Here is an 18,952-nt window from a genome sequence, read left to right as displayed (position 1 = left end):
GGGTGGCCCTGAGCCCGGCTCTGCGGTTTTCCCATGTCCCGGCAGCACGGGGTGGGTGTGGGAGGCTGCCCGGTGCTGGGTGCCGCCGGGGTGCTGGGGCGTGGGACTGCCGGTGCCAGGGCAGGGTGCTGGATGGGTGGGCTGCAGGGTCTGTGCGGGAGGGAGGGAGGGGAGCGGAGGAGGCTGATGAGGAAGCAGGGAAGAGTCATTAGCTGCCAAACGCCAGAATATAATTAGCACCAGAAATAACAGACTGGGGCTGACGGTAGAAGTGGCAACCGAATGTTACGACTTCAAGACACATGGCTGAACCCACACAGGCAGGTGCTGCCGGCTGCCTGCCCCGGTCCTCCCCCGTCCTGCCCCCGGCTGCCTGTGACCCCCAGCCCTGCTCCAGGCACCGACGGCCACTCGGCCCCTCTGCGGGCTGGGGCCCTGCAGGGACAGCCCCGGCCATCCCCGGCTGCACAGGGGGCTGCTGGCCCAGGGGCTCATGTGGGCTCCCTGTGGGGCTGGAGGGGCCGGGGAGGAAGGAGGGGGCCCCGCTCCGCCACCCCCAGCCAGTACCAGCCTTGCTGCCAGCAGCCCTGTTTGTTCCCTGCCTGCGCGGCAGCCCGGAAATCTCCCCGAGCTCTTGGCTTTCGGCTCTGCCGCCGCTGCCAGCGCTGGGGAGAGCGGCAGCGGGGAGGGGGTGTGGGCTGCAGGGCTGGGGTGCGGGGCATGGGCTGGGCTCTGCACCCTCCTGTGCCGCTCTGCCCGTGGGAGTCCCGCTGCTGTGCTGGGGGTGTCGTGGGGCAGAGGGTCTCTGGGGTGTGCAGCCGCTGCTGCTGCCTCTGCCCAGCCCCTCGAGGCAGTGGCAGGCAGCGGTTTGGGGGCTGCAACCCCCATGGCCCAGGGTGCTGCCTGTCCCTGCTTTTGCCCCGGCTGTGCCACAGACAAGCCCCTGCGGTGCCAGCCCGGCTCGTGCCCGGCTGGCGGGTGCTGCGGGGTCCGGGGAGGTTCCGGCTGCGGGCAGGGGTGCGGGGCTGGGGGCGTGCTGATTGACAGTGTGTGGGTGAGCAGGCTTGCGTGGGAGCCCTCGTGTGGGCTCGGAGCCGGTGCTGCGTCAGGAGGGTTAAATATAGTACCCGCTCACGAGGACATCACGCGGTGCATGGTGCGGGGGCACACGCTCTGGGGGGGGCATGGCGGCCCTGCTCTGAGCCCCCTGGGTGGGCCGCCGTGTGCAAGAGCCATGCCTCTACCCCGGGGTAGTCGCTGCCCTTCCAGGCCCCATGGCCTCCAGGGCCCAAAACTGCCAGGGGCTGGGGCCGCGCGCAGTGCCGGGGTGGCGCAGGCTCTGTCGACCCGTCATTCCCGGCACCGAGGGGCTGGGGGCTGCTGGGGCAGCGGGGAGCCCAGCCAGCCTGCACCCCCACGCTGGGCGAAGGGCGTCCCTCTGGCTCATCGCCGTCCGTGGCAGGCGGTGGCCGTCCGCGTGCACGCGGCCCCGCGCCCGCTGAGCGACGCTCCCGTCTGTGCAGGCATGGACTTCCACAAGGAGCTGCACCGCATCGAGGCCAAGGAGGGGCTGCGGGGCCGCAAGCTGCAGAAGGCGCTGGAGAGCTTTGCCTGGAACATCACCGTCCTGAAGGTGAGGGGCGAGGGCTCTGCAGCCCCCTCCCTGCCCCACCCGGCCGCCCCGCCAACCCGCACCCAGGGGATGCTCCGTGAGCACCGAGGGTGGCACGGGCCTGTTCAGGGGGTCCAGGCAGTGCCCGCACCCCGTGAGTGCCCCCCCCAGCCCAGAGCCCGCACGGGGGGTCCGGGCAGCCCGAGTGGCACGGCCCCGGGATCAGCCCTGACGCCCTCTCCCCGTGCAGGGCCAGGCTGACCTCCTCAAGCACGCCAAGGCGGAGGCGCTGGACAACCTGTGGCAGATCCACAACGCGGGACAGTCCTGCGGCATCGGCAGGAACGGTTCGGCCTCGCCAGAGCCCTCCCGGCTGCGTGCCCCGCTGGAGCCCATCCCCGAGACGGAAGGAGGCGGCGACACGGCGTCCTGCTGACCCTGGCCTGGGGCTCGGGGGCCCAGACTGAACACCCCCCTGGCCCCAGGGGCCGGGACCGGGGAGCCCCAGCCTGCCCACGGATGGGCAGCTGCCTGCCCAGAGGCTCAGTGCGCGTGGAGCGACGTGTGTGGGGCTGGGTGCCTGTGCTGTGCCGTGCCGAGGGGCTGCTGTGCCGCCCACTGGGGAGGTTGGGGATGGGTGTCCCTGCTCCCACTCGCCCGCCCTGAGCTCCTGGGGCTTCATCCGCTCCCTCATCTGCTTCTGGAGCAAGCGCCCTGCCGCAGGGCCGGCGGGGATGCTGGCACGCCAGTGCCTGCGTGCATGTACCCCCAGCCTGCTGTTCCAGACTCCTCGTGTAAAAGCAGCCCCGGGATTGGGCTCCTGCCCCCACCAGGGCGGCGGGTTTTGCCTTTGCCAGCCCTGGGGCAAACCTGCCTGATGGGAAGGGTCCTGGCCGGTCCCCATGCCCTCTCCATGGGGCAGCAGGTCCCTTCACCTCCCTGGCGTCCCTGGGACCCCCACTGAGGGGGGCTGGGAGGCTCTGGGGTCAGCGGGGGGGGGCTGGGGGGGTGCTGCAGACCAGCCTGGGCAGCAGATTGTGGCTTCTGGCATCAGGGAATCGTTGGGGCTCGCCCCCCAGGGCGAGGCGGTCCCGGCACAAGCAATGGGCGAGGGGCGGTCTGGGGTCGGACCGGGGCTGTGGAGCGTTATAAAGAGTGCGAGACCCACCCTGGTGCCCTGCTGCTCCCTCCGCGTGCCTGGCACGGGGCCAAGGTGGGATGGGGTCACCCCGTGGGTGGAGAGCAACGCTGGGTACAGTGACCCTGGCGGCACCATCCCTCCTCCGGCACCAGCCGAGTGCAGGGTGATGGTTCCCCACGTCAAGGAGCTGTGTGGCTGCCCAGCACCCCTTTGTTTGGGGAGGTAATTAGCCTAATGGGGCCATGAGGAGCAGACCCACACGCTGCTGCTGTCAGGAGCAGGCCAGCGCTGACCTTCAGCCCCTTTGTGCCGGCCCAGCCACGGGCCCGTGGGCAATTATGGCCTCATTAGTGCCACACGCCCCGGCCGCTGCGCCCAGCCAGTGAGCACCCACACAATGAGGAGCTGCAAATGAGGCGAAAGGCCTGGCTGGTCTCCGAGCTACCGGCCACAGTGCACCCGCGTCTCCCAGAGACTGGCCGCTCCTGCCTGGCACCGACGGTATTTTTGGCAGCGCTATTGTGCCGGGCCCTATAAAGCGGCGGCTGTGGCGGGCAGCACAGGGCCCTGTGCTCTTGGCTGCCCAGCGGGACATGCCCCAGTGCTGCTTGGCCACCTGAAGACCCCAGGAAGGATGGACGTGCCCAACGCCAAGGTGGGGCTGGGGCATCGCAGCCCATGGGGCCGGGAGGGCAGTGATGGGAAGGGGCTGGGATGTGGGGCTGGGGATGCAGGAGGGCCTGGCCGGGTCCTTGGGAAGCCCCAAGTGCACAGCTCCTCCCCAGTGCTCCCCAACTGTGGCCAGCAGCCGATGGGGGACTCAGCCCTGCGTGGGCCCCTCAGGAGGGAGCTGGGCACATGGTGCCTGCAGTGTCGAGCGTGGGTGTTCTTGCTGCTTGTCCCATGGCACTCGGCGGCAAGGGGAGTGTTTGCCACAGTTGCCTTGTGCCGGAGCAGGGCAGGCATGCCAGTGAGGGCCCCCACATCAGGCTGCTGGTCAGAGCATGGGTGGGGGCTGCGGTGGCTGGGGCTGAGGGGATTGCGGGGAGCAGCACGCCCAGCTCCCCTGGGGTTGCGGTGCCAGTCGTGCCCCAGGGCACTGAAGTGTGGTGCTCCGGATTCACCCTGGCTGTGGGGCTGGGCCCCTGCAGCAGTGGGGACAAGCAGGTAGTGCTGCAGGAACCAGGGCAGATGGGAACTGAGGCACCGGCGGTCACAGCAGGACCGGGGGGCAGCCCTGGGGGCTGTGCAGCCCCCCCACCCTCTGGCACTGCCATCTGCCCTGCACTAATTCTGCCTGTTGCTCTGGCAGCTCCAGCGAGCTGCCTGCGTCTTGCTCCTGCTCCTGCTCTGCTCCCTGGCCGCTGCCCGGCAGAGCCTGCCCGAGTGCTGCCGGCAGAAGACCTGCTCCTGCCGCGTCTATGACCTCCTGCACGGCATGGGCAACCACGCTGCCGGCATCCTCACACTGGGCAAGAGGAAGAGTGTCACGCCGGCCTTCCAGAGCCGGCTCTACCGCCTGCTACATGGCTCCGGCAACCACGCCGCTGGCATCCTCACCATGGGCAAGCGCAGGGAGCACCCCGTCACCGCCTGCCACGATGCATTGGGCTTCCCCACGGGCATGGATGCCCAGCCGACGCCGGCCCTGCGAGGCACTGAGCCCAGCCCTGCCAGCCTCAGGGAGTGCCAGGGACACTCAGGGAAGGACCTGACCAGGAGCCAGCCCCAGGGAGCTGTGAAGAGCTTTTATTGAGAGGGGTGGGGCAGCGGGAGCAGAGAGGGGATCTCTGGGGGGACAGACCCTGGGGACACATGCCTGGAGCTTGGTGTAAATAGCACTTTTACATACCTCCTCCTGGCTCTGGCCAAGCCTGCTCAGGGTGCCGCAGGCACCGCTGGCCTTTTCCAATAAATGGTAGCCTAATATTACTCAGCTCTGCATTCTCTCTGGGGAGGGGCCGGGGGGTGGTCACAGCCCTGCTCTGGGGCAGCTGGTGAGGCTGGTGCCTTCCTCTGTGGTGCCTGGACATGGGCTCATCTGTGGTGCCTGCACGGGGGGCGGACACGGGCCCAGCTGGGTGGATGCAGGACCAGAACTGGGGCACACCGAGCCTCGACCAGGATGCCCAGGAGCAGCGGGTGTTTGTGAAGACCCTGTAAAGGGCTCGGAGCATCCCCCACCACAGCACCAGGGAGCCTCTGGTGACCCTCTCCTGGCCACAGGTCCCTGATCTCCACCCCACCCCACCACCCTGTCCCCCGGGAAGGACCTGGGGAGGGCCCCAGCTGGGTCCTGTCGCCCCTGGGTGCCCCTCAGGGGTCCCGCAGGGCACAGCCTTGCCCTGTGGCCCCCGGCTGAGCCCCGAGCCGTGGGGCAGGGGCTGGTGTCCCACAGCAGGTGCCCCCGGGGCACGCCGGGTCCTGCCCTTTCTGCGGCCTCCACGGGCCCGTGGCCTCCCGGTGCCGAGCAGGTCCCGGCGCACCAAGCCGGTGCCCCACGGGACGGAGCGACCTGCCCCCGGGCGGGTGCCGGTGCCCGCCGGGGCCGAGGCCCCTCCCGGAGCCGGCGGCGCGCAGGGCCCGGGGCGGGGCGGGGGCGGGGCGGGAGCCCCCGGCGGGCCGGGCCGAGCTGGGATCAGCCCGCGGCGCCGGGGCCGCGCCTGCGGAGGGGCCGGGGCGGCGGCGGAGCCTAGCCGCGCGGCGGGCGGCCCGGCGGGACCATGCCGGTGATGAAGGGGCTGCTGGCGCCGCAGAACACCTTCCTGGACACCATCGCCACGCGCTTCGATGGCACACGTAGGGCCGGGGCCGGGGCCGGGCCGGGCCGGGGGTGAGCGGGCGGCGGGAGGCGCTGCCCCCCGGGGAGCGGCGGGGAGGGCCGGGGCTCGGCGGGACGCGACCGTCCACGCTCTGCGTGTCCTGGGGACTCGCCGTGCCCGTGGCCGGGTTCGGTGCCCCGGGACCCGCCGCGTCCCGCGCAGCCCCCGCGGTGCGGCCGGAGCGCTCCCCGCCGCCGCCCCGCGCCGCCGCTGCCGGTACCGCGCTCAGCACCAGGGACAGAGCCCGGGCGCGGCGGGCGGGGCCGCGGGGAGCCGGGAGGGGCCGGGAGGGCGTCGGGAGGCGTCGGGAGGGACCGGAGGGGACCGGGATGGGGCCGGAGGGGTCGGGGGAGACCGGGGGAGGGTTCTGCTCACCCCGCCCAGGCGCCCCCGGGCCCCGGGCCCAGGCTGGGCCCCGTCCCGTGCCCGCAGCGGTGGCTGGTCCCAGGGGGAGAGGGGTGGTTGTGCCTGACTCCCACGGTGCGCGGAGGTCGGGGCACCGCCCCGGGGAGCCCGGGGGGGGGCCGTGGGGCACAGCCTGTGCCTGTCACGGACACGACGAGACCCTCGGGCAGCCCTGGTGCTGCTCAGGCCAGCCCGCCCCAGCCCCCGGTTTGAAAAGCACCTGCTTGCTTGGGGTCACCTCCCCGGGAAAGGTGGCTGCCGGTAACGGTGTGTTTTGGCAGGGGTGGGGAGCGGGGCCTGTGCTGTCCCAGCACCGTCTGTATTGGGACCACTTCCCTCGGCTGGAGGTGCTGCTGGTGTGTCCCCAGGAGCTGGGCTCCCCTCTGTGTCCATGTGCTGGGGCTGGGATGGATTAAAGCCCTGACACGTTGGGGAGGGGATCATGCTGGTGTGCCACATGCCAGCTCCTGGCACCGCTGGCACCATGCAGCCACCTGGGGATGAGCCATGTTCAGGGCTGACCCCACACCCCCCTGAAATCACCTGGGGCAGGGGCCTCCTGGGCCAGCTGTCTGTGGGGCTGGACATCTCTCACCTTGCTGGGAGGGACTGGCATGCAAACGGCACTGGGAGCCTGCAGCCACCTCCCACAGCACTGCTGGGGCACAAGGAGCACCCCTGGGGCATGTGTCGGCTGCAATGCTGGGCTGGCTCCTGGCCTGGCGCGATGCAGAGTGTCCTGGCTGACACAGGGTGTTGTTTGCCCATCGGAGCTCTCATTTGGGATGCTACCTCTGAGACAGCAATGCATAACGAGGCAGCCAGCCCCGCAAGCTCTCCCCGGTTCAGACTGAGCTGCAACCAGAGGTGTCAGGGCAGAGCCGCATGTGCCTCGTGCTGGTGATCCCACACTGGGGCAGGGGCCAAGCATGGCCCTGGGATCCACATGCCTCTGCCCCTCTGCTGAGCTGAGCTCTGCTGTGGCGTTAGCAAAGCCCCGGAGGCAGCTGGGACCCCACCTCTGCTGGCCCTGAGCTCCCCAGGGCTGGAGCTGGCTCTCCGAGGAGAAGGGTCGCCGGGGGAGCTTCCTGCAATGCCCTGACGCAAAGCCCTGGGAATTTCTTCTCTGGGGAGGCGGGATTTGCCCCAGAGCACTCTGGCAGCATCCTGCCTTCGGCTGCACCAACCCGCCTTCCAGGCACTTTTAAACAGTGTCCGGCTTTGCAGAGTTGATGTGTCTCTTATCGGCTTTATCTGCCATGGAGAGGGGCTTTAGCCGCAGTGATACACAGTCAAGTTAACCCTGCCTCTCCCAGGCAGCTGCTGCCCACTGGGCCCAAAGGTGCCCATCCAGGCAGGCTGGCCACCGTGACAGGGGGCTGCCGAGCCCCCCTGGGCTGCATCCCCTTGCTCGGCAGAGCTGCTCCCAAATGCAAGCTCTTTTTTTCCTTTTCTAATAACAAATCCTGGACAATGCAGTAATCCTGGCTCCCCAGAGCCAAAATCTGGCCTTAGTCACAGCTCCAAGCTATTTTTGCTTCTCCAGGCTAATCCTGGGTTGAGCTGTGCTGTGGTGGCCCTGTTGCACCCGTCGCACCAGGGCTGCCTGTGGCTGCCATCCCCTCCTTCCTGCAACCTCCTCTGCCCTTGCCCTGCCCGCGCTGCCCTGGCACAGCCCTGCTGTCAGTGCACAGGCACTGTAACCTGCTGCGGGCTCCCCATCTTCACTGTGAGAGGGGGCAGACCACATCTGCCTGCTCCTGGTGCCTGGGCCGTGCGGCTGCAGGGGTGCTGGGCTGGGGGCCCACAGGCTGGAGACTGTGTTGGGGCTGGGGACACCCCGGTCTGCCCTTGCCAGGCGCAAACACAGCCTGTGCTGGCCACACATCCCGCTTTCTTAGCACCCTTTTAGCAGGCGGCCATCTGTCCCACTGGTGCAGAGCCTGTGGCAAGGAACCTCTGTGGCCCTGGGGGCAGAGCCCCTGCAAGACCCACAGCTGGGGGCTGTGGGGTGAAAGTGGCTGCTCTGTGGCTGGGCAGGGCATGGGGCTGGCCAGGACTTTCCTCTGCCTGGGGCCATCTCCCTGCTGGGGCAGGGGTGATGCTGGGGAAGCTCTGCAGTGCTGTGACAGATCGAGGGTGCTGCATTTCCCCTTCACCTCCGGCTTGTGCCAGCTCAGCATGGACCCCCAACTCACCCCAGGCTTGTGGCTTTTCTCCCACCCTCTTGGCGGGCGCTGCCGTGGTGCTGCGGTGCCATGCCTGGGGCTGCAGGTCCTGGCACCGCAGCCTGGTGCCTCTGGGCTGGCAGCACCCCTCCGCGTTTGCCGCTGCTCCCGTTAAGCTGCCTGAGCCCTGGTGGGCGGTGGGAGCAGCAGATGGCGAGGGGGAGGCATGAATTGCCTCACTCAGGATCGCGTCTCTGGCAATGGGAGCCAGGAGCTGGATCTAGGCTCCTTCCCCTTCCAGTGTATGGGGCTGGGGTCCTGCCCAGGACAGGGCCTCAGGGCGATGGGGCAGGGGATGACCAAGCTCTGGGAGCAGCTGGGGCAGCTGGAAGCCAGACAGAGACCTGGCTCCTCTTCCCAGAGGGACCCATGGCGGGGCTGGGAGGACTGGGCTCCCCTTCATGCCCCCCAGGGTGTCACTGAGCCCTCAGGGGCGGCTGTGTCTCGTTTCAGACAGCAACTTCATCCTGGCCAACGCGCAGGTCCGCCGCGGCTTCCCCATCGTCTACTGCTCTGATGGCTTTTGCGACCTCACCGGCTTCGCTCGCACCGAGGTCATGCAGAAGAACTGCAGCTGCCGCTTCCTCTACGGGGCCGAGACCAGCGAGCCCGTCCTGCAGCGCATCGAGAAGGTACTGGACGGCAGGCAGGAGTACCAGACTGAGGTCTGCTTCTACAAGAAGGGTGGTGAGTGGTGCATGGGGCCGGGTCCTTGCTCGCAGCTCCGGCTGGGACTTGGTCCTGTGCTGGCCCCAGGGTGAAGCCACCAAGCAGTAGGGGGGCTGCCCTGCCTTCACCGCCCCTCTCCCCCATGCAGGAACCGCATTCTGGTGCCTGCTGGACATCATGCCCATCAAGAATGAGAAGGGGGAGGTGGTGCTCTTCCTCTTCTCCTTCAAGGACATCACAGAGAGCCGGGGCAGGAGCCACCTGGGTGACAAGAAAGAGGGTGAGCTGTGGCTGTGGGATGGCGACAGGATTTGGGGAGTGGTGTGCGCAGTGGGCATGTGGCAAAGGGCTCCTAGTTCCCTGCTGGGTCTGGCCTGCCTTTGTGCACCCATGCAAGGAGGGGTCCCCGAAGCAGCCCTGCTCTGTTGCACCCGCAGTGCCACAGCACTCCCAATAACCCGGCGTGTCTTGTCCGTCGCAGAGAAGCAGAGGAGCAAGAAGCCTGGGAGCTCGCACCTGCGGGCAGCGCGGAGGCAGGGCCAGACGGTGCTGCACCGGCTCAGCAGCCAGTTTGCCCGGAGGGACCGTGGCGAGATGAAAATCAACCGTGTAAGGACCTGGGAGAGCCCTCAGCTTCGCCCGGTGCCTCCCGGGCTGGGGCTGCGGGCGGGCTGGCAGCACTGCGGCTCTCCTGGGACCAGCCCCGCGGCAGAGCCTGGTCTCACTGGGATGCTGTTCTCATGCACACACCTCACCAGCCTCCCCAGGCACCGAAAAGCCCTCCACCCGCAGCAGCCGCACCGTGGTCCAGGCTGTAAATGTGGTTTGTTGGCAGCAGGAGAGAGACTAGTGGGTGCCCAGAGCTTGCTGTGGGGAGAGCAGATCTTCTGGCAGCTCTCACAGGGCTGTGTCTCTCCTCACACGATAGCTGTCAGGAAAACCCAGCTGCTCACTCGCGGCACAGCCGCGCCGGCCCCGGGGAGCGCCGTTACCAGGCTGTGGCAGCTGCAGGCGCACAAGCAGCAGGGCTTCCAGCAGCAGCAGGGACTGGCATCGTCTCTGTGCCAGCCCATTTGCATGGCTGTGGTGCCCCAGCGCAGGGTCCCTGGGCACAGCCGCAGCGACAGGCACCGCCTGCAGACTCGGGGCCAGGGCGGGGGTCTGTCACCGGCCGAGAGTGGCCGAGGGCCCAGAGCTGGCAAGCAGGCAAAGGGTTTCAGTCTGCCAGTCTTGAATCTTGGGGGCTTGGGGGAGTGGACCCAGCTCGCCCCTCGCCCAGGCTGGGCTCTCGCTGCCCCCCAGCAGTGCCGTGTCCCTGCAGAGGGTGGTGGTGGCTCTGCCCCAGCATGTGAATTGGCACCTGAGATGGTTCTGGGCAGCAGCTGGCAGTGCCAGTGGATTACTGTTAATAGCATTAGCATCGCGCTAATTTATGTGCCGTAATCAGGCATTCTGCGCCCATCTCTGAGGGTGACCTCAGTGCAGCCCATGTGCCCCATTAGAAACGTGTGTCCATCACCCTGGCAGGACTCGGGGAGGGGGGCTGCAGTGGCCTCCACCCCTTCCCCCACACTACCCGTGTGCCACCCTGCCACTTGCTCCCGCAGAACGTGTTTGAGAACAAGCCGTCCATCCCCGAGTACAAAGTGGCCTCGGTGCAGAAGTCCCGCTTCATCCTGCTCCACTACAGCATCTTCAAGGCCCTCTGGGACTGGCTGATCCTGCTGGCCACCTTCTACGTGGCTGTCACCGTCCCCTACAACGTCTGCTTCACGGGCACGGAGGACAGCCTCTCAGCCGCCCGCAGCACCATTGTCAGTGACATCGCTGTGGAGATGCTCTTCATTCTGGGTAGGTCCGTGCCTGGGGCCCAGCACCCACGTGGGGTGGGCGACCTCGCTGGGCAGGGCAGAGGAGGGGACCGGAGGGGTGATGGAGAGGGGAGCTGGCATGGCTTTGATGCTGCTGCTGGTGCTGAGCACGCCAGGAGTGGGACCTGGCTTGGCCACAGACCCCGGCCCAGGTCCCCCGGCTGCGGCGGGGGCGGTGAGGGCTGCTCCTGCTCTCCCTGGGGCAGACATCATCCTGAATTTCCGGACGACGTACGTGAGCCAGTCGGGCCAGGTGGTGTACGACCCCCGCTCCATCTGCATCCACTACGTGGCCACCTGGTTCTTTGTGGATCTGATCGCCGCTCTGCCCTTCGACCTGCTCTACGTCTTCAATGTGACCGTGGTGAGCGCGGCTCGCGCGGTGGCCCCTTTCGCAGGTATGGGCTCCTCAGGCGCCTGCCTGGGAGCGGCGCGGGCAGCGAGGGGAAGCAGCGATGGCAGCGGTAGCGGGAAGCCTCCCACGCATCTGAATTTAACCAGACGCTGCCACAAACGACAGTAGCTGCCAAGGCACCGCTCCAGGAGCTGCAGGCAGGTGCCCGCCCTGCACCCAGCACCCAGCATCCAGCACGCCTGTGCTCTCCCCGGGGTACAGAGCAGCTCCACATCCACGTGCAAATACCTTGCGCACACACACACCATCGCAGCGAGGGGCACCTGCACGTTGCCGGCTCCGGCAGGGGGGTGGCCACGCGTGCAGGCACACAGGGCACAGGCCGGTGACGGAGGCGGGTCCCGGCCTGAGCCTTCCCGGGCTCTCGAGGGGCCCCGTGGCGCGGCGGGTGCGATGGGCTGCGCAAGTGTGCTGCTGGCACCAGCGCCGTCCCGTCCCCTGCTAATTGGGGCAGGGAGGGGAGGAGGGAGGCGACTGCAGGGGCTGTAATTACACTTATTGGAGGCAGGGCAGCATGCAGGGAGGACCAGGGCACTTGGGGCTGGAACTGCCCCCCTGAGCGAAGCCCAGCTCCGCTCACGCCCCGGTGGTGCTGCTGGCAAGAAAGCCACCACGGCCAAGGCAGGGGCTGTGGCCGCAGGGGCTGTCGCTGCCACTGCCAGGGCTGGGCAAGCCAGGGGCACACAGCTGTGTCTGGCAGGATGGGCAGCCCTGCCAGGGACCCTCTGGGCAGCGGGGAGCTGAGTGGAGTTGAGCCACCCAGGGAGCGGCTTCATCCCGACCCACCTCAGTCGGGTCTGACCCCAGCATCTGCTCTGGCACAGCCCCTGCCCCGTGCCCCTGCCCAGCCCACGGCCCTGGGCTCCCGCGAGGTGCCTGGTGCGTCGGTGGCAGGAGGCAGAAGGACGAGACAGGAGCTTTGTGCGAGGCGGGAGGCCCTGGGGTGCTCGGCATTGCTGTCCAAACCCACCTGCCAAAGCCAGGACATCTCTGGCTCTCTCTGCCCAGCATCTCTGCAGGCAAGGCACAGCATCTTGCTGAGACTTCCCCTTGCAAATAGACTAGATCAGCTTTCTGCCAGCACAGCTCCACCGAACGCAGCCTGCAATAGCAAAGCCACTGCTGCCTGCTCCCTGTCCTGCTGGTCACCTCCCTGCACCTCTCCAGCACCCCAAATCTCCCGGGGCGATTTGGTGCCCTGGCGAGCTGTGACCCCGGCTGCCTGCTGGGCGCTGGGCACTGGCAGAAGGCTGCTTGGGGACCAGCTCTTCCCAGCCGGCCCCGTAGCCCATGACCCTCCTGGCAGCTGCGGTGAGGGGTCCCTGCCCCGGGGGAGGCAGGGGGGTCCCTTTCTGCCCCTGCCTGCAGCTCCGCCGGGTTCACCCCCTGCCCCGCTCCCCAGACCTCGCTGGTTCACCTGCTGAAGACGGTGCGGCTGCTGCGGCTGCTGCGGCTGCTGCAGAAGCTGGACCGCTACTCGCAGTACAGCGCCATGGTGCTCACCCTGCTCATGTCCATGTTCGCGCTGCTGGCCCACTGGATGGCATGCATCTGGTACGTCATCGGCCGCAAGGAGATGGAGAGCAACGACCCCCAGACCTGGGACATCGGTGAGCGGGGCTGCCGGCCTGCAGGGTCTGCGCGGGGCAGGGGCATGCTCCGGACACCTGGCTCCCCCCATGCCGCTGCACGCCGCTGGCAGAAGGGAGCGGGCAGAGGGCAAATCCCGTGGGAAGGACAGAGCGAGGCTGGGGCCGGGCCGGGACCTGTGCTGAGCGCCAGGCCCCTGGGCGAGCGCTAACCCCTGGCTGTGCTTGGCAGGCTGGCTGCATGAGCTGGGCAAGAGGCTGGAGGCTCCCTACATCAACAGCTCAGTGGGGGGCCCCTCCATCCGCAGCGCCTACATCGCCTCCCTCTACTTCACCCTCAGCAGCCTGACCAGCGTGGGCTTTGGCAACGTTTGCGCCAACACCGACGCCGAGAAGATCTTCTCCATCTGCACCATGCTCATCGGGGGTGAGGCGGGGAGCGGGGCAGGGCTTGGGGGGCTTCATCTCTGGCTGCAAGAGCGGTGGGTGCGGCAAGTACCCAGGCAGGGCAGGGCACTGGGGCGAGGCGATGGGTACGTGCCCTGTGGGACAGCCCTGGGGCTGGGGTTAGGGGAGAAGGCCCCTGTGCTGCACCCCTCAGCCCTGTGTTGCTGCTGGGAGCAGAGCCCAGACCCTGCCCAGGCACCCGAATGCTGCAGCCCCCCACCCAGCTGGCCCCTTGCAGGGTCTAACACTGCCCTCCTGGCCCCCAGCACTGATGCATGCTGTCGTCTTCGGCAATGTCACGGCCATCATCCAGCGCATGTACTCCCGCCGCTCACTCTACCACACTCGCATGAAGGACCTCAAGGACTTCATCCGTGTCCACCGCTTGCCGCAGCAGCTCAAGCAGAGGATGCTGGAGTATTTCCAGACCACCTGGTCGGTGAACAACGGCATCGATGCTAACGAGGTAGGAAGTGTTGGCCAGGCTGGGCCAGACCCCCCCAGCCCCCGTCCTGCACCCAGTGTGGGGGTGATGGAGCTGGCAAGGCCAGCTCTGAGAGTGCAAGTGTGTGTGTACGTATGAGTGTGCAAGCGTGCACGCGCGCATATGTGCACATGTCTGTGCTCTGTTGCTGGAGGGTCCAGAGCCAGGTGCCAGGTCTGGGGCAGGTTCCTGCCAGCATGGGGATGGGCATGTGGAGCAGAGGCAGCCCATCACCACAGCCAGAGCTGTCCCACGACTGCCAGCCGGGACTGCTGGGCTCTGCTGAGGCAGCCGGGGCAGCTGAGCGGCGAGATGCTCTGCTCCAGCCAGGGATCTGTCCCCGGGGGCTGGCAGGCTGCGGGCAAGGCTGCTCCCCGCCACCTGCATCCCAGCACTCCAGCCCCGCTCTCCCCAGCTGCTGCACGACTTCCCCGATGAGCTGCGCGCGGACGTGGCCATGCACCTCAACAAGGACATCCTGCAGCTGCCCGTCTTCGAGACAGCCAGCCGGGGCTGCCTGCGCTCCCTCTCGCTCCACATCAAGACCTCGTTCTGCGCCCCGGGGGAGTACCTGCTGCGCCAGGGCGACGCGCTGCAGGCCAACTACTTCGTCTGCTCCGGCTCCCTCGAGGTGCTGAAGGACAACGTGGTCCTGGCCATCCTGGGTGAGGGCAGGCGGTGTGGGCTCTCCCCCACCCCCTTCTGCTGCCCGGCCGGGCGAGGGGCTGGGGGCTCACACCGCTAGCCCACCCTGGTCCCCTCCTGCAGGCAAAGGGGATTTGATTGGAGCCGACCTGTGCAGCACGGACCAGGTGATCAAGACCAACGCGGACGTGAAGGCGTTGACCTACTGCGACCTGCAGTACATTGGGCTGCGGGGGCTCTGCGAGGTGCTGCAGCTCTACCCCGAGTACGCCAGCAAGTTCACGGCGGACGTCCACCAGGACCTGACCTTCAACCTGCGGGAGGGCAGCGAGATGGAGGTGAGTGCGTGTCCTCCCTCGCAGGCCCCTTCCCGTCCTCGCGGCCCTGCAGACCAGAGCAGGGCTGGGGCTCCGCACGGCCACAGAAGGGCAGTTTGTCTGCTCCCTGCTCCTGGTCCCCGGGCTCCGAGACCGGGGCAGGGGCTGCGGCTGTGCCACCCCCGCCACGCAGGTACGTCCCGTCCTGGCTCCTCTTGGTTCTGTGCAACCCGGAGAACTGGAAGCAAAAGCATTTGCAATGCAGGAGGCTGAGGGGGATGGAGGGCTTGGAAACGATGGTGGGAGGGACTGGGGGGGCCACAAAGGTGTGGGAAGCCAGGGAAGAGGTAGAGGCCAGAAAAAAGTGGAGGCCGCAAAGGGGTGGAAGCCCAAATACGGGTGGCACGACACATGGAGGGGGGAGGCCAAGTAGGGGCCTTGCCTGCAGGACAGGCAGCCGGGGCACGGCCCCCCAGTGCGCAGGAGGCAGCGCCGGGGGCTGCCGGGTTTAGTCAGGCTGCCGACTCCGGCAGTCGGGGGGATGTTCTGCTGCAGAAACAGCTCTGCAGAGCTTTTCCTCCCCCGTCTCTGCTGCTGGCTCTGCACTGGCACCGCGCAGCCAGGGGCTCCTCCAGAGCATCTCCCCCAGGCACCCCCCGCCCCCAGGCCCTGTAGAGGTGGCAGGAGGTCGCTCTCTAGATCCCAGGTAGCCCTACCAAAACACGACGTGTCCATCGCCCAGGAGAGGTATAAACAAACCAAGAGGGGAGGATGCAGAGTTTGCCAGGACCCGCAGAAGCCACATGCACCCTCCCCTGGCCGGCAGCACGCTCCCGAGGGAGCTGATGCTCTGATGGCTGAGCTGGGGCTGGGATTTGGGGTGCAGCCTTGGCTCTGGCTTGGGACATGCAGGCTGAGGTTGGGCAGCTCATCAGTGTCGTGACAGCAGCAGAGGAAGGAGAGCAGGCGAGGGGCTGTGGAGGCTGGTGCTGGGTCGGACGGGGCTGATGCGTGGGGCTGGGGGAGGTTTGGTCGTCCAGGGGTCACCAAGAGGCCGGGAGGGCTGTGTGCCGAGGCGGGGAGCGGGTGGGTGCATGCCCAGCACTGTGTCTGCCTGTGGCCGGTCCCCACGGAGCTGTGTGGGGGTCCCACATGTTGCTAAACCGGTGCCGTCTGCTCTCCCCGCAGGGGCTCTGTCGCTACTCCCGGTCCCCGCGGCTGCTCCAGGCACCACAGGTTTGTGCCATGCCAGGGGTGAGCAGGGGGGAGGATGGGGCAGGGGTGGCCATGCGCGGCCTTGTCACCTGCGCAGGGACCAGCCCTGACCTCCTCCTGCTGCCCACCCGCAGCCTCGTCCGGAGAGCGGTGCTACCCCAGAGAAGCTCCTTTCCTCCATCCTGGAGGATGAGGAGGAGCCTGACGAGGCCTTCCAGCACTCACCCGCCACCACCACCCGCCGCAAGCGGCTGCTGCCCCAGCTGAGCAGCCCAGCACGCCGTGGCTCCCTGAGCAGCCTCCTGGGTGATGAGCTGTGCCAGATCTCAGCCCTGCGGCGCAACTGCCACTCCCCAGCCCACTGCAGCCGGGGCCGCAGCCCCCCTCCACAGTGCCGGAGTGACGCTGGGCTCCCAAAGTGGGAGGGCAGCACAGGCAAGAGGCCAGCCAAGCTCCTCATCCCCTCCCTGCATGCCTATGGCCCCCCGGACCTCAGCCCCAGGTAAGACTGGGACATGCTGGTGGCTCATTCCACTGCCACATGTTTGGGCTGGCCAGATTGTGTGGGGAGGCCATTGGGAGGCCACTGGGAATGGTGGCAGAGGAGCGAGGGAGTGATGATGGTCAGCCCTCACCCCCTCCCTGCCCTAGAGTTGTGGATGGGATTGAAGACAATGGGAGGACATCAGAGCCACAAACCTTCTGCTTCAACGTGGACACCCCACTGCAGAGCACGGCGAGGGACTCCTCCCTGTCAGGTACCTCCAGCAGCCCACTGGGCACGACCGGAGGCGCTGGCCGTGGGGCTGGGGGGCTCGGGGAGCCCTCCGCCACTGGCCGTGTCTTTCCCAGCAGGGACCAACACGGGTGGCCCAGCCCTGGCGATGGAAGCAGAGGAGATAAAGCAGAATATCAGGAGGCTCAACCAGGAGGTGCAGTGGGGGCCGGGGCTGCATCCCCGAAAGCACCGGGGACGCTCAGCCGGGGGTGTCCGCTGGGGCTCACCACTCTCCCTCCCCTTCCAGATCACCCACCTCAACCAGGAGGTTTCCCACCTCAGCCGGGAGCTGCAGCGCATGATGGAGCTGCTCCAGGGCCGCCTGGGCACCTCGCAGCCCCCTGCCCACCCCCACCACCAGCCCGCGGCCACCTCGACGCCCCCCCGGCCCTCACCGCCCTCCGCCCCGCTGCCCCCCTCGCCCCTGCCCATGCCCCCCAGGTCCCACAGCTCACCCTGTGCCAGCCCCGGGGCCAAACGCTGCCCCGTCCGCAGCCGCTCGGCCCACGCTGCTGCCAACCCCACCATGCACCCCTGGGTGGGCGCCGAGGGGCCGTGCCCGCCACGGGGGGACACCCCTAGCCCTGAGCCCTGCCAGGCCTTGGATTTACAGCCCCTCTCGCTGCCGCCCCGCTCTGCCCACTCCTTCCCCGGCTGCTTGGCCGGCGGTCGACCCCGCGCCCACCCGCAGCCCCGCTCCAGTTCCACCAGCTCCCACTGACCCCGCGGGTGCGGGGTGGGTGGCAGCGGGGGGTTCTCGCCCCAGGGGACCCACACCCACCGCCCCGCTCCCGCAGGGGCACCCGGGGGCGCAGCGCTCGCCCCAGGCCGACACCAGCAGGGATTTTCATACGATTTTATACTCTTTGCCCACGGGGTCTTTTTTACAAGCGGGCCAGGCCCGACCGCCCCGACCGCCCCCTCTGTACCAGGGGCCGTGGGACGGGGCTGGGCAGCGCTGCCCCCCGGGTGCCCGCGGGGCCGGGCCGGGCTACCGGCGGATTTTGTGCGTGGGGCCGGTTCGGAGGCTTGGCGGGGGTCTCCGGGGGAGGAGGTCTCCGGGGGCTAGCCCGAGGGGGGTCACGGCTGCTCCTGCCCGGCTCTGTGGCTGTCGGCTCTCCGGCGGCTGTAGGTTATGCTGTTACCCCCCGCCCCGCTCCCCCCGCCCCAATGGGAAATAAAAGCTCTATTTTTCCAGCCCCGACTCCGGGTGAGTCTCTGCCCGCGGCCTGCCCAAGGTCGCCGCTCGCCCCGCCCCACTCCGGGACCCCCTTTCCCGGATCCCCGGCGGGGACTCCCGGCTCCCTCGGACTACACCTCCCATCGACCCCCGCGACGGGCGCGCCGGAACGTCACGCGCCCGGCTCACGTGAGGCGGTGCGTCCAGGAGGGGGCGGAGCGCCTGCGGGGCGGGGAGCCGCTGATTGGCAGGTGCCACTGCCTGTGGCCGGCGGGCTGGGAGCGGAAGGGGTGGGCGGATCCGGAAGCGGAACGGGTAAAGGCGGAAGTGAAGGCCGGAGCCTGCGAGACTCACCTGCGGCGGGTGGAGCGGCGCTCCGGGCGGTGAGTGGGGCCGGTGGTGGGGGCTTCGGGCAGGTGGTGCCGGGCGAGGCTCGGTGCCGAGCCCTGTCCCGGGCGGTGCCTGGTCCGGGGCCCAGTTCTACCGGGCCATTGCGCCGCAGACCCGGGAGCCCGGCCGGGGGACGCAGCCGGGCGGCCCCTCTCCGGGGGCCCCGCGGTGGGAGGGGGGGATCGGGGGGCGCCGCGCTGCCGGGCAGGGTGAGGCCGCCGCGTCCCGGGGTCTGGAGGGAGCCGGCGCCGCCGCCAGCGGGGCAGGGGGCTCCAGCCTTCGTGCTGGCCGGAGGAGGCCTCCCTTCGCCGGGTCCTGGGCGAGCCGGTCCCGCCGGGTATCTCGGTGAGGCGGCAGAGCGGCGCTGCCGTGGTGCGCCAGTGGCTCTGGCCTTGCGGAGCATGGCACCGGCATCGTAGTGAGCTGTAACCAGGGAAGGGAGCTGTGCTAATCAGCAAGATCAACACGTCAAAGGTGACGATCTCAAATTCAAGGAGAATGTCATGTCTGTGTTGTGCAGTCTCAAGTTTGACAGTCCTTTGGGCTGTTCCCCTTCCTAAGTAGGAAAGGCTTGCTTGGCAGCAAGTGCGAGTGCCTGCTGTTGGTGTGCTGGGTCTGCCCGACTGCTGTTTCCCAACTCTTTTGTCTCTGTTTTAGTGATGACTTTGGAAGTTAAATGGAATTTGGGGAAGGTGTGGCACCCATAAGGGTAGAAGTGGTATAATATTTTGTTATAGCTAGTCA

General features: G+C 68.1%; 2 protein-coding genes across 2 annotated transcripts; both read left to right on the top strand.

The window, feature by feature from the left end:
- Positions 1–3,348: 3,348 nt before the first annotated feature.
- On the top strand, positions 3,349–4,509 carry HCRT (hypocretin neuropeptide precursor; the record flags this gene model as incomplete). The annotated part of the gene is made up of 2 exons (XM_082010726.1): positions 3,349–3,408; positions 4,066–4,509. Exons 1-2 carry the CDS (start codon positions 3,388–3,390, stop codon positions 4,507–4,509), a joined length of 465 nt encoding a protein of 154 aa, XP_081866852.1. The 5' UTR covers positions 3,349–3,387.
- Positions 4,510–5,476: 967 nt separating this feature from the next.
- KCNH4 (potassium voltage-gated channel subfamily H member 4) lies at positions 5,477–17,359 on the top strand (the record flags this gene model as incomplete). Its single annotated transcript, XM_082010712.1, has 16 exons — positions 5,477–5,552; positions 8,662–8,895; positions 9,026–9,157; positions 9,359–9,486; positions 10,485–10,728; positions 10,955–11,112; positions 12,566–12,773; positions 12,985–13,179; positions 13,466–13,665; positions 14,099–14,348; positions 14,452–14,666; positions 15,834–15,881; positions 15,995–16,362; positions 16,512–16,618; positions 16,716–16,792; positions 16,886–17,359. The coding sequence occupies 16 exons, from the start codon at positions 5,477–5,479 to the stop codon at positions 17,357–17,359; spliced, it is 3,114 nt and encodes a 1,037-aa protein (XP_081866838.1).
- Positions 17,360–18,952: the final 1,593 nt, after the last annotated feature.

This window comes from Phaethon aethereus (assembly GCF_964289735.1).
Source record: "Phaethon aethereus genome assembly, chromosome: 25".
Taxonomy (NCBI): domain Eukaryota; kingdom Metazoa; phylum Chordata; class Aves; order Phaethontiformes; family Phaethontidae; genus Phaethon; species Phaethon aethereus.
This window is presented reverse-complemented; position numbering and strand designations above follow the sequence as displayed.